Below are 14,104 nucleotides of genomic sequence, written 5' to 3'. Positions count from 1 at the left end.
TTTGTTTTTGGAGGATTTCTCTCAACAGTCCTCTTTTTGTGCAAATCCTGACTGCTCACTCTCACCTTAGCTTTTATGATCCTTTTGCCTTTTCTTTAATGCTGTTGGTCAACCACACGTTCGTCTGTTCCTCTCTCTCTCCTCCTGACTGATTTCCAACTCCCAATTTTGTGTCCTGCTTGCCTGGTTCTTTTCCAGCCACTGACCTACAGTAACCTCAGATTTCAAGCTCTGACCTGCTAACCTGTACAATGCATGCCCAGCCTCCTGGCTGACAGCCAGCCTGTCTACCAGCCCCATCCTGGGCCAGGGCATTGGATTGCTTAGCTGCAATGACTCACTCTACATTCCCCCAACATACATGTATAGTGGGGCATACCAGCATCTCATGAGGAGGAATAAAACCAACACTAGAAAGAGAAAGAAAGAAGGGAGACCTTTAAGCGAAGGTCTAGATGCAGGAGAAATTTAGTATGTTTGGTGACAGCCCTCAGAAGTTCATTCATTCAGTAAATATTTGAGTGCCTTCTGTGTGTCAGGCATTGTGCTGGGTAATAGGAAAATAAGATGAATAAGGAAGATATTTGGGATTCCAAAAAACTATTGATATAAGCACTTTTACAGCGTGTTTTTATCCCTCTTTTATCTTATTTGTCATGTAGTTTTATGTGAGATGAGAAGTTTCTGTGACTAAGCTCTTGATATTATCCTAAGTTAGTTTCCAAGGTTATTGTACCCCAAATACTATTTATAGTTTGAAGTTGGATTATAGCCATTGACATGTGAATTTGGAGGTGGTCAGGCAATATAAGGTCTATGTAAAAATCTTAAATATGTATCTACTATGTAAGACAGAATGACATCTATGTTTGGCAAATGATTTCATATTCTGGAAGCAAGGGTCAAGTTTAACATATGTTACTTTCAATTTGTGACAAGAGACTATTGTGTGTTTTGTGAGCCTTTAGTTGTAGTGTGATCTGGCCATTTGGAATTAGTGGTCAGGGATGGGTGGCAAAGTCAAAAGCTTTAAAGGTTAAGCAGGTAAATGTACTGGAGTAGGGGTGAGGCTGATTACGAGAATGAGACATTTAAAATAATACTATTAGATATTATTGTAAAACTGCAACAACACCAGTTCCATGCTGACCAAACGAGAAGATGGCAGCATTTACCAACCACACATAGCTTCTGGGCATTAGTTGTCCTGGGATCCAGTCTACCACCCTCTTAGGGGAAACAGATTGGGAGAACTGATATACTCACATACATAGTAAGGCAACAAAAAATGATGCTGTTTTCAAGGATTCACCAAAGTCTAGTCATTAGTTGGTATGTGAAATTCTGTTCTTAAGAATTTGAGAAGGCCACTGAACATTCAACATTTATTCTAAGAAATTAAATAAGTATGATTATAAATCATTCATCTATAGAGTTTGAGCATGTCTTGAGTGGCAAAACAAGAAACAAAAAACCCCACAAAACAACAATAACAACATAACAACAATAACAACAAGCAGCTCAGGCTGTTAATTTCTCTATTATCTGAAGAGAAAGTGAGTTAACCACATAAAATCTCCATTCAGTATTTGTAGTCCTGAAGATAGTCTGTAGTAAATCGAATCAGCACTCTGCAACATTGTAAATAGAACAACTCTGAGTCTTCACTGAGTGTGCATGACATATGATACACTACTGGGAAAATCTCAGTAGAGTTTATTTAAAACAATCATTTGGTTATACAGAATTTGACTCAGATATGAGTCAGAATCAGGTATGATGAGGGATGAATAAAACTGAAAAACTCATTGTAGCAGCTAGAAGAACCCAGCAAAATTAATTCCCCTACAGAGGAGAATTATTTCCTGAGTACAGAGATTTTCTTATTTAGCTAATATTATTTATTTCTTAGACATATTCAACATCAGATTTAGGCACTGAATTTTTTTTATTAAAATTTATATTATTTTTATTTTACTTTTTAAAAATATTTTATTTATTTATTCATGAGAGACACTGAGAGAGAGGCAGAGACATAGGCAATGGGAGAAGCAGGCTCCCTGGAGGGAACTTGATCTCAGGACCCTGGGATCATGACCTGAGCCAAAGGCAGGCAGTCAACCACTGAGCCACCTAGGTGCCCCTAAATTTTTTTTAATTCAATTTGCCAACATATAGTATAGCACCCAGTGTTCATCTCATCATGCCTACATCTCATGTAGGCACTGAATTTCTGCCTGAAATGATGATGAATGCTATCTATCAAAATTAGCAGTAAAAAAATTCAGTCCCAAGTAAAATTTATTGAACAACTTATTCTCGATGATTTTTATTTGTATGATCTTGACTTTTTCATAATCCTATCCTAGGGCCTAATGGCTATTGATTGCCCATACACTGGCATTGTGGATTATCGACAGGTGGCTTTGTCATTTGCCCAGGATTTCCAAGAAGCAGGTGGCTTTGTCTTAACCAATTTTGAAGTAAAAGATATTGAAATGGCTAAAGAAATTCCTTCAAGAAGTAAAGATGGTAAGGCATCCTTATCTTTTCTTTTGAATACTTGTATTGACTTCTGAACGAACTTGGGACTGTTTTTGGCTGGGATGGTACTGACAGGAGGGCCACCAGGGGCTAGGCTAAAGTAGGGTGCAGAACTGGATGCAGGTGCAGAAGGGATGAATATGGGATTGGATGTTGGGAGAACCGGAGCTTCTGGTGTCTTGTGGTGATAGAACTTTAGCATTGATTGGACACTACTGACTGATGCTAAAACCTGAACTGCCTAGGCTGTTAATGGAAAACTAGCCTCCAGACACTTGCTTATTCTGTAGATTACAAGATTACAGTCAGAATTCCTTGCAAATGCTTATTAAAAATGCAGATTTCAGGGTACCTGGCTGGCTTAGTTGGAAGAGCATGTGACTCTTGATCTTGGGTTTGAGCCCCATGTTAAATGTAGAGATTACTTTAAAATCTTTAAGAAAAACACAGATTTTAGCATCACCTAGTCTTACTGAGTAAGACTGTCTGGAGATAGGGTATGACTCAGCCATTTTGAACTCTCCCTGCCCCCCACCATTGTAGACTACTTAGAGTTTGTTTTGTTTTGCTTTATTTGGAGGAAAATTGTTTTAAAACCAAATGAATTGGTTTGTAACCTTGAACATTTTTTTTGACATTTTTGCTATTGGGAAATTTGAAGGAGAAAAAGTGTAGTTCTCAGTTCTTCCTTAACAGATTTTTAAGGAGATTTGGGCCATCTGAATCATTCTCCCAGGGCCCTTCTAAATTGCAATATGTGAACAAAATCATTAAATTATTAAGATTAGTATTGATAGGTAGCATAAAATCAAATTTATGATACAAACAGATCATATTATTTACTTGATATACATATGCTTTTTGAGACTTTGGGATTCCATGTGCCTAATTGGGATTTTATAGTTTTTTATATTTTATAGTATTTTATACATAGTTTATTATTGGAACTTTTTGTGTTGTGATAACTTTTGCTTCTCTATGAAGCCTAGAATCTGCAAAGACTCAGTTTACAACACTTAGACAAAAAGCTCTCATTAGTCCTTTGTGAAAATACATACTGATTAATGATTATCTATTTGACAGCTTGGTTTCTAGGATTGTAGTTCAGAGAAAAGCTGGGACTCCCTATGTTGGATCTGAGATGGGGAGTGGTCTATAACCATAGATTCAATGAATTAAAACAAGTTTTAAAATATGCCAGAGTTTTATATATTATCAAATATGAACTAGTTTAGTTTTATTACTTTGTAAAGAGCATTAGAATGAAAAGTAGGAGGCACTCATAGTTACAACAGAAGAAAATTGTTTAAATTTGTTACTAGGATAGTGTATCAAAAATGTAGGCCTTCTTTACTAAAAATAAATCTTCCACTAATTCTTTTTTTTTTTCAGAGATGAAATATCCAATCATTATTAGGAATACAAAGGTAAAAATTGTTAACACTACTTTTATCTATGTTATCTACTTTCATCTCTTCTCTTCCCTTAAAAAATTGAATTAATTACAATGTTGTTTTCTATGTCCTTGAGTGAATTTTGTCTAATGCAGAAGTTATTCTGAGAGAAATTCTTTGAAAGCAATTTAAAGCTTACTTTTTTTCTAAAAGGGTATCAACTTGGAAATGTCACGAAGTGATTGTGCCAGCAAAGAATAGGATTATTAGCATTTGCAGGCAAAACTGATAAATATTTTATTGCTCCACCTACTTACCTGCATTAACTTATTAACTCTCTACCAGTTAGAGGACTTTGGTGGAGGGCAGATTGCTCAGAAGGAAATGAACTGCTTTCCTTCATCTCCATGAGCCTAAAATGAGAGCTATTGAATGGCATAGGAGCATTGCATTCACTATATATTCCCTGAATGATCAGAGTTCAATCATGTGAACAGAGTCATTCATGAGTGTTATAGGATTTATTATAGGAATTAGATCTTACACAGCTGTGAAGTGATCTGGGGAAGCACAAGTTCAGAAGGGGAATTGGTAGATCAAAGGCATCTCCAGCCAGTCTGGGAAGCCAAGTGTGTCCATCTGCTAAAGTGGGACTGTAAATGGGAAGCTCATGAGGCATTCTGGGGGAGCTCTTGCCTCTCACTCAAGTAGAGGGCTAGGGCAGTACTTTGTAGGATTAGTAGTTGGGAAGCAGAGCTAGATATGGAGCTATAATTCACTTAGCAGTGGGTTTTTGTCACCCCATTGGACTAGAATGACCTTCAGAGAATAATGGCTGCTGCCTTTCTTATGCCTGACAAATCATATGCAATTCCTCTTTTGGTCAACTTTAAGTTAGAACCATTACAGGGAAGGGGATTGTGTCGGTTATAGTTCCCAGCTTAACCAAATTGACAGTTAAACTCCTGCAGGCCATCCCTTTTCAACTTGGCATCCATTCACACCCCTTATAACCACATCTAACTTCCAGATACACACAGTAGTAAAATTACGATTCCATTTGCAAGATGCAACCGTCTTTTATATACAGCTGAAAATATGCTAACTCTCCAAAAAAGATATGAAGTCCACTCAATCCATCTCTGTGATTTTCATTTCTGTTTAGCTGAGTCACATTCCCTCCTTGTGATCCTTTAACTTAAATACTGAGATATAAGGCTAACTAACCACTATTTAAATATATTAGATCAATAGCTATTAACTGGAGGTGACTTTGCCACCCAGGAGATACTCAGCAATATCTGGAGACATTTTTGGTTGTCACAATTGGTGGAGAAGGTAAGCACTACTGGCATTTAGTGGATAGAGGCCAGGGATGCTAGATGTGAGGGATAGGCCCCACAGTAAGAAGTCTCTGGTCCCAAACATCAGTGGCAATGAGGTTGAAAAACCCTGTGTTAGATAATGGAGAAATCATAGAAATGGGTGTATCAGTCTTCCTGTTTACCACAACAGAATACCACAGACTGGATGGGTTAGGGAGTAGAAATTTATTTTCTCACAGTTCCAGAGGCTAGCAGTCTAAGATAAAGGTGCCATCGGGTTTGGTGTCTGTTGAGATCTCTCTTCTTGGCTTGTGGATGGTGGCCTTCTTGCTGTGTCCTCACATGGCCTCTTCTCTATGCACATGTGCAGAAAGAGCAGTCTGTAGTATCCCTTACTCTTATAAGCGCAGATTAGGTGACCTCATTTAACCTTAATTACCTCCCCAAAGGCTCTATCTCCAAATACAGTCACATTAGGAGCAGGGGCTTCAGCAAATGCACTTGTGGGAGGTGGACACAATTCAGTCCATAATAATGAAGATAAAGAAAGAATTGGTTAATATATAGACAAATATATTTATTTCAAAGTCAGGAAAGAATACTCATAACTACACATTCTTCATTTCTCTCACTGATCACATGGTTATAGCTGATATTTATAATTTCCTTCTTCCATTAAATATTCCATAGCTCCTTTGCCCTTGGCAAGCATCTCAACTAGTCATGTTCCAGTTTGGTGGGATAACTCAAACCTTAATTCCTGCAGTGTCTGTGGCATTAGTAGCCCTGGCTATTTTGCGTTGTGATATTTTCCATGAACTTTTATATCAATACATAGAAATACTAAGAGAAACCTCCAGGAGATCTATATTGGGGACATCTTTCTGCTTATCATCCTCAAGCTCTCTGTGTGGTAGCAACTCTAATTCTCCTTGAGACTCATTTTCAGTTTCCCCTTTCAGGACAGTAATCCTCTCGCCTGTTGATTCACTGACACAAGGAACCCAAAGTGGTTAGGTATGGCAGTATCAACTTATAGGTTAATGGAACCATTTTTTATTCTCTAATGGAAGCAATTTCCCTTGGGAACTAAGACTTCTAAATATCAGAGTCCAAAATTGTGGAGATAGAAAGCAAAAATTCCACTAGTTGATTAATTTAATAGTAAATTAAATTTACTATTAAATTTAGCCCTTTCTATCCCTTGATTTCCAAACCTGTGAATCCTGGCTGGGAGAAATACCATATGTAAATCATATAGAGCATCCTGGAAGACTTTGTCCCAGCCCTGCAAGGTGTTGCTAGCCAGTGAATTCTGTTTTGAATCTTCAAAAACACATTGTACTTTTTGTCACCTAGCAGCTTCAGGGCAATGGAGAAAATGGTCAGATCAGTGAATTCCACAAGAATGAGCTTATTGTTATACTTCATTTGTTGTGAAATAAGCTCACTGATCAGAAGTAATGCTTCTGGGCAAAATACCGTAATGGTGAATAAGGCATCCTGTAGGTTCACAGATGGTGGTTTCCTCAGAAATATTGTAGGCAGGGAAGACAGATCTATATTCAAGCAAGTATCTGTTTCAGTGAGGACTAAGTGCTGGCCTTTTTTTTTTTTTTTTTAATTGAAGTGGTCCAGGGACCATATTAGTGGCTCTACTGATCTCTGCAGTTGGCAGATTGAATATTTAGCAGTGGCTATAGCCAGATCAGCCTTGGAAGTAAGTCCATGTTGATGAACCCAGGCATCACCTCCATCCTTTTTGCTATAACCATTTAGTTCATGAAGCTATTAAGGACAGGGGTGCTTGGGGAAAGAAGCTTATTAACATCCATAGAGCAGGTCATCTTGTCTACCGGTTATCACAATCTTCGTCTGCCATGGCTACTCTCAATGAGCATTTATATGGAACTCAAATATCACTCTTTGAGCTTGTTTGGAAAGGTCCATTCACATACCTTTTTTTCAGAGCTCCTTTTCCTAACCAACCAGCCATAGCATTAGTTATTGCACATGAAGCAATATAGATCCATACTTCTATCCACGTTTCCTTCTAGGTGAGATAAACAACAGGTATGGTGTTCAAAGTTCTGCCCACTGGGAACTTTTACCTGCATCACAGTCCTTCAGGGTCATTCCTAAGTGGGGCTCTGGTTTTAGTTATTCACTTTCAAGTAACCAGAATTTGTGCAGAACCATTTATAAAATAGGCCTGTATTTTTTCTTCCTTGACCAGATGATCGTAGAGAACTTCTCATAGGGCCACAGGGCAACTTGAGAAGGAGGAAGTAATTTAGCAGGACTAGGGGTCATGGGAATTTGAGCCACCTGCCTCTATACCTTATGTGTGCCTGCAGGACCTATACATCCCTCATCTTATATATTTTGCTACCCCTTGATGACAGAATACTGCTGTACACACCCAGTTTTGGGGCGTGGTGAATCAGACAACATACAATCAATAATGGGTAGTTCACGTGGTAACTTACTGACCTGTGGTCAAGTGTTGAGTCAAAGCCAGATACACTTTCTCAAAAGGAAGACAGTTATCTGCAGAGGATGGTATAAATTTCCTCCAAAATCCTAAAGTTCTGTGTTGTGATTTGCCTATAGGGACCTACCAAAGTCTCCATAAAACATCGCTGTCTGCCACAGACACCCTGATCAGATCTACAGGGTCATGTGCTCCAAGTGACTGACAGAGCATCCAGGATCTCCATTCAAAGAAGGATTAAAAGTCTGTTTCTGTTCCTGCCCTCATCGAAGGGCCATTTTCACTAGAGTATGGCATTATGTGATGGAAGATATGCAGGGGCCTCTGGGATTCCAGCGAATATGTATTTTACCCACAGTTGCTGTAGCTGTTGCCTTTTATTTTGGCATTTACCTTTAATATAGTTCAATATAATTAAACATTTTTTGTAATTAAATTTTTTAAGTCAACTTACCAAATTGGACATCTGTGCTTTTATGAGAAGCTAAAAGAGGTTAAATTAAGAATAAATTTTTGGGGGGCGAGGGGGCACCTGGGTGGCTGAGTTGGTTGTGTCTGACTATTTTAGCTCAGGTCATGATCTCAGGGCTGTGAGATCAAGCTCCGTGTCAGGCTCCGTGCTGGGTATAGAGCCTGCTTAAGATTCTCTCTCTTCCTTTCCCTCTGCCCCTCCCTCTCCTCCCTCTGTAAAAAAAAAAAAAAAAAAAAAAAAAATACTTTTAGGGGAGAGGATTTGCAAACTAAAGATTAATGCATTGCATATAGGGAAAAAGTCTGTTTAACTTCTGAAATAGCAGTAGAGATGCATAGTTTATTTTTTTAAAGAAATTTTTATTTGAACAAATATATCATTCAGTGTGTTTACCTAAATTTCAATTTTGGATGTGAAGTTAATGTGTTACTAAATTTAATTATTATTTCATGGATATTATAAAATTATTTCAGGGACCTATGACAGTTTTTAGTCATTCCTTTCTGTAGTACTATTCCCTGAGTTTTTAAAAGAGAAATTCTAGGTTTTTGTATGCTGGTACTATTCTACAAATTCTCATATCTTTACATTTATCATAAGTCTTATTTACATTTTATGTTGTAAGAACAAAAGAATTGCTGACCTTTCAAGTAGGAACTAGCAGATTTATATCACATAAGAATATTTCATGTACTTGTGGCATACCTCTAGATGAACAGGAAGATATTAGCCTATTTAGAAGAAGGCATTTTTTGTTTTTGTTGACATAGCACTTTTGACTTCAAGGATCTTAAAACTATCATGTTTTAGCCTAGATAATTTGAGTTCTTTATGAAAAAGTTCCATCCGATTTCTGTCAGAAGTGTGAGTTGTATAACTTGAAAAGAGGCTTACCTTTGTAGCTAGACAAAATAGAATGTAAAGATAGAATAAGACTGAATCAGTAAGAGCTGGAAAGAATGTTGAGACAGATAAGTCTGAGGTCTCAGAAACAGGTTTTCCAAGAAAGAAGTCTAGGAACAGGAAATTACCTGGAGCAGGGGGTCCTAGTTGTTTACTCTTGTAAGAATTAAAGAGGGAAATTAGAACATGGTAGGGAATTGGGGTTAAATGAAATCATTTAGAAAACAGGGTGACAAATTGGCTAATGCTGGCAGAGTAAAGCAAAAAATATGCAGATAATCACAAAATAAAATTTATAGGAAAATGTAACAGCCTAAGATTAGTGGTCTCCTAGTTGTTAAAGCAAGCCTTAACTCTATAGTGTGTGTTCTCAGTAAATGTGGATTGAAAGGATGAAATTTCAAAAGTAGCCTCGATTTGCAAAGTAAATATTGATCAGGAAAGAGAAATTGGTTGGTGGATTGGAATTGAGCAAGATTATTGAGTGTGAAGCAATCTAAGAGTAGCAGGATAGTTGCTCATAGATAAGACAGGAGAAGTCTGAAATACAGAGGAGGCCATATTGGCGGAGGCTACCCATTTAAATGAAGTTTGCTTCTTATACAACAAATAGTTAAGTTTCATGGTAAATCTTAGTAAAATAGGGGGGTATATATTTGTCTGATTTAAGTATCCTGATACAGTCAATGATTGTACCTCTAAAGTACAAAGTTTAAGGTGACACCTCCTTGCATGCTGGAGAACTTATTTTGCTGATACTTGTACTTAATTTTACTCTTTTAAAATAAATAAGAAAAGACCCATTTCTGTACCCTTATTATCTTTTCTATCATCTGCTTTCCCCCCTTGACCTGTGTTTCCCTCTCTACTACCTACTCTTATTTTCTTTTGCACTAGGGAGAGGAAGTTCAGTGTCAGTATGTTGTGACATGTGCAGGACTTTACTCAGATCGTATTTCAGAGTTGAGTGGCTGTAATCCTGATCCTCAAATTGTACCATTCCGGGGAGATTACCTGCTCTTGAAGCCAGAAAAATGCTATCTTGTAAAAGGAAATATTTATCCGGTAGGTAATGAAGCTTCTGCCTTCTCACCCTTCTCAAAATTAGTTGTGGGCAAAAAAGGGAATGAAACAGGGGCACCTGGGTGGCTCAACGATTGAGCATCTGGCTTTGACTCAGGGTGTGATCCCAGGTCTGGTCTGGGGATCGAGTCCCGCCTTGGGCTCCCTGCAAGGAACCTGCTTCTCTCTCTGCCTACGTCTCTGCCTCTCATCTGTGTCTTTCATGAGTAAATAAATAATACCTTAAAAAAAGGGAGGGGGGAATGAAACAAAAACTTTTACTTGGGTCAGAAGTAATATTTTGAAGTGCTTTTTGGGTAAGCATTTCACCTGTTTCTCTTGTCATTTAATCCCTAAATCTTTACTCTGAAATCATAGTTATGAAATTGTAATTAATGGCTTACAAGTGCATGTCTCTAGAAAGCATGAGTTTCCATGGAAAAAGCTATCAAGAAAGAACCCAATTCTTCCCCCTCTCTGGGGGAAGGAACAATCATAAGAGAACTTTCCCTTATAGCATGCCCAGATACCCAGCTGTCTTTCTCAGTTCAATATGGATAGGTGCAGAAAAGGGAATGTGGCCACCCTCTAGTTTCATGATCTAGGCAGAGACATTTAAACGAAGAATTCATTCTTCTCTCTGGAACTACTAGGTTGAACTAGATGAAATTGCCACTATTCAGCTATTTAATGTTTTTGATGGTGCCAAAAACATACATATCATATGCTTCAACCTAATGTATTTCCACTTTCTAAAAGCCTACACTATAAATGTGTGTTTTTCTCCTGGCAGCTCTGATTTTACTTGCCAGCCATATACATTTCTAGTTTGTGGGTAAGGAGCTGGGAAGTGGGGAATAACGTTACCAAGACAGTTCTCTCTCTTTCTCTCTTTTTAATCCAGAAAGAGGGACACATGGGACAATGTATATTGGTGTCAATAGCATTGCTATTGTGTGGCACTTCTAGGCAGAAGTGTGTAAATATAGAAAAGAATATCTCAGTAACAGATCAAAAGAAATCAACTTAAATGCATTGGAAGAAAGAGTTTTATCAGCTGAGTGTTTGCATGTATAATAGAATGCAATATGAAATGAGCTAATAACTCTTTGCTGTATTAAATTCATAGGTCCCAGATAGCCGGTTTCCTTTCCTAGGGGTTCACTTCACACCGCGGATGGACGGCAGTATTTGGCTAGGACCTAATGCAGTTCTTGCCTTTAAACGAGAGGGCTACAAACCCTTTGACTTCAATGCCAGAGATGTTATGGATATAATTATCAAGAGGTAATTTCATTTACATAAAAAAATTCATACACGTATATTTTAACATGGGAAATTTCATCTTTCTTGATGTTCTGTTTATTGGGTAAATCCTCATATTTGTGATTGGTATATTGATTTTTTTAATTAATCCAGATTAAGAGCTTTGTGGAATAATGTTTTAACTTCTTCAAAAAAATTGTGATGAGCCAGGGTAGTATCTTGGTCAAAAAGAACAAGACCAAAAGCCAAACACATATCTGACAATCCAAATCTTGTTTGCCTAATCTTTTAGTTGAGTTTGAAAAAAAAGTTTCTTTCAAAATCAGTAGTGGCTTACTTTGATAAGATCATTTCAAAGCCAGTCACCTTATTTTTAAAATCACTGGAGAAATTGCTGATAACCAAAGTTGTTTCCTTTTGTGGAAAACTAACAATAAATTGTATTGACCTAGATGGCAGATTCTTTATTATAAGAAATAACTCAGTGAGGTATTTTATTTGTTTAACAGTGTTGTACACTAGAGGTTTTCACATTAAAATCACTAGAAAGCTTATTAAGCTATACTAGAATTTCACCCTTCACTGATTCTGAAACAGAAATTTTAGGATGGGCCTTCTAGCGTGTGTGCTTATAAAAATACATATACATATACATACATGGAGGTTCCATAGAGTCTCAGCTTGAGGATCTGGAGTATCTGACCTCTGGCTGACTAAAGAAAAGTAGGGTAGATATTCTATTTGCTTAATGGCTCTGATTTAAAGATCTGTTAATAACTTTTAGATGTAATTTGAAAGCATGTAATATTTGCCTTAGAAAACCTTGTTGTGGGGCTTCTGGGTGGCTCAATGCATTAAGCATCTGCCGTTGGCTCAGGTCCTGATCCCAGATTCCTGGGATCCAGTCCTACGTTGGGATCCTTGCTCAGCATAGAGAGAGCCTGCTTCTCTGTCTACCTGCTGTTCTCCCTGCTTGTGCTGTTTCTCTGTCAGATAAATAAAATCTTTAAAGAAAGAAAAGAAAACCTTGTTGTTGGCAGGCTTTATAGAATTCCAGTTTGAAACCAGCATTCCCTGGGAATTTAAATCTGGAATGTATTCCTTTGATGAAGTATCCTCCTTATATTGACCAAAAGTTGATTTTCTTTTAATAGGTGTTTTTTTTCTGATTTTGCCTATGTTTCTTTGATGCCACCTCTCAAAATCTCAGAGCTGTAAAGGTTTCTTGTAATAATAAAGAATTCCTTTCTCTCATATTTTATTTTTTGTTTATTTTCAGTGGCTTGATTAAATTGGTGTTCCAGAATTTTTCCTACGGAGTTAATGAAATGTATAAAGCCTGTTTTCTCAGTGCAACAGTGAAGCACCTTCAGAAGTTTATCCCTGAAATTACTGTCAGTGATATACTTAGGTAAGGAAAAGCTGAGGATTGCAAATATGGTCATGATCTAGGTGACTTGGGAGGTGGTTCTGACTTGGTGATTCATAAGCACACTTTCAGAATCAGTGTGCCTACTGAATCTTTGTATGTCTTCTCTTTCCCAGCAAGTTGTTGCTTTCCTTTTGCAGAGCATGCGTCAGGCCTTGCTGTCTCATGGCTGTTAGTGCCGAAACTAGGTGCATTTAAAATTTTCTAGATCACCTTATGGCATTAAACTCAAATCTCCACTGCAGGTGTATTGTGATATCACCTTCACCTTGCTGTCTAGCTATCACTTGTGATAAAAGCATCTTGCCTGAAATTTTTTAATCTCCCTGTCTATTTTTGTCATTGCAAAGCCTTTTGATTTTGATTCTGTATAAGATCACCGATCACCATATTAACTAGGTAATAAACATAGAAAACAGTATATTTTGATTACTTTTTACAGCCTTTTAGACATACTTCTATACATGACATCTTCCTTTCGTCCTCTTTTGTTCTTTCTTAGGTTCTATTCTGCTCAGGGATTCTGGTTGCAGGATGGAAGTGAGAAGTAGTGTGCTAATGGTCTGAGTCCTCATGCATTGGGGATGTGAGACCAAGGAAGGATAACTTAACTTAAAAAGGAAGGATAAGGGACACCTGGGTGGCTCAGGGGTTGAGCGTCTGCCTTTGGCTCAGGGCGTGATCCTGGAGACCCGGGATCAAGTCCCACATCGGGCTCCCTGCATGGAGCCTGCTTCTCCCTCTGCCTGTGTCTCTGCCTCTCTCTCTCTGTATGTCTCATGAATAAATAAATAAATATATCTTTAAAAAAAAAAAAAAGGAAGGATAACTTTTTGCTCAAGGATAAAAGGCTCTCTGGACTTGAACTGTACATTGTCCTAAATACTAGCCAAGCCTATTTTCTTTTTCTATTTGGTGATATTTTAGGGTGTTCACCTTTTTCCCTGACCAAGCTATTGTTAGGCCTAATCAGGAGTGTACTTTGAAGTACTCTCTGTCCATGAATCCATCCCTTCATGAATCTCTAGGGCACTAAATATCTGTCTTCTCAGTAACAGCTGCTGAACTTGCCTGGAAAGAGCAATGATCGTGTCAGCTGTCTCCCTTAGGGGAGCTGAGCGTCATGGTCTAAATCTGACTCTAAGATATCATTCTCAGACTAGTGTCTTGAATCCTTAGAAGAACTATTAAAACCCAGCTAATATTTTTACTCTT

At 37.8% G+C, this 14,104-nt stretch overlaps 1 protein-coding gene across 2 annotated transcripts in view; it reads left to right on the top strand.

The window, feature by feature from the left end:
- Positions 1-14,104, top strand: part of L2HGDH (L-2-hydroxyglutarate dehydrogenase) — a 38,786-nt gene that overhangs the window by 12,488 nt on the left and 12,194 nt on the right. Inside the window, exons 5-9 of one of the 2 annotated variants that reach the window (XM_038544665.1) lie at positions 2,370-2,532; positions 3,937-3,971; positions 10,030-10,197; positions 11,324-11,481; positions 12,740-12,871. In XM_038544665.1, the coding sequence (XP_038400593.1) occupies positions 2,370-2,532; positions 3,937-3,971; positions 10,030-10,197; positions 11,324-11,481; positions 12,740-12,871 (656 nt within the window). The remainder of the gene's footprint in view (positions 1-2,369; positions 2,533-3,936; positions 3,972-10,029; positions 10,198-11,323; positions 11,482-12,739; positions 12,872-14,104) is intronic. The other variant, XM_038544666.1, reaches the window with a different exon arrangement.

Source organism: Canis lupus, chromosome 8, assembly GCF_011100685.1.
Source record: "Canis lupus familiaris isolate Mischka breed German Shepherd chromosome 8, alternate assembly UU_Cfam_GSD_1.0, whole genome shotgun sequence".
NCBI classification, from domain to species: domain Eukaryota; kingdom Metazoa; phylum Chordata; class Mammalia; order Carnivora; family Canidae; genus Canis; species Canis lupus.
Note: the sequence above shows the minus strand (reverse complement) of the source record. Positions and strands in the feature narration are given on the sequence as shown.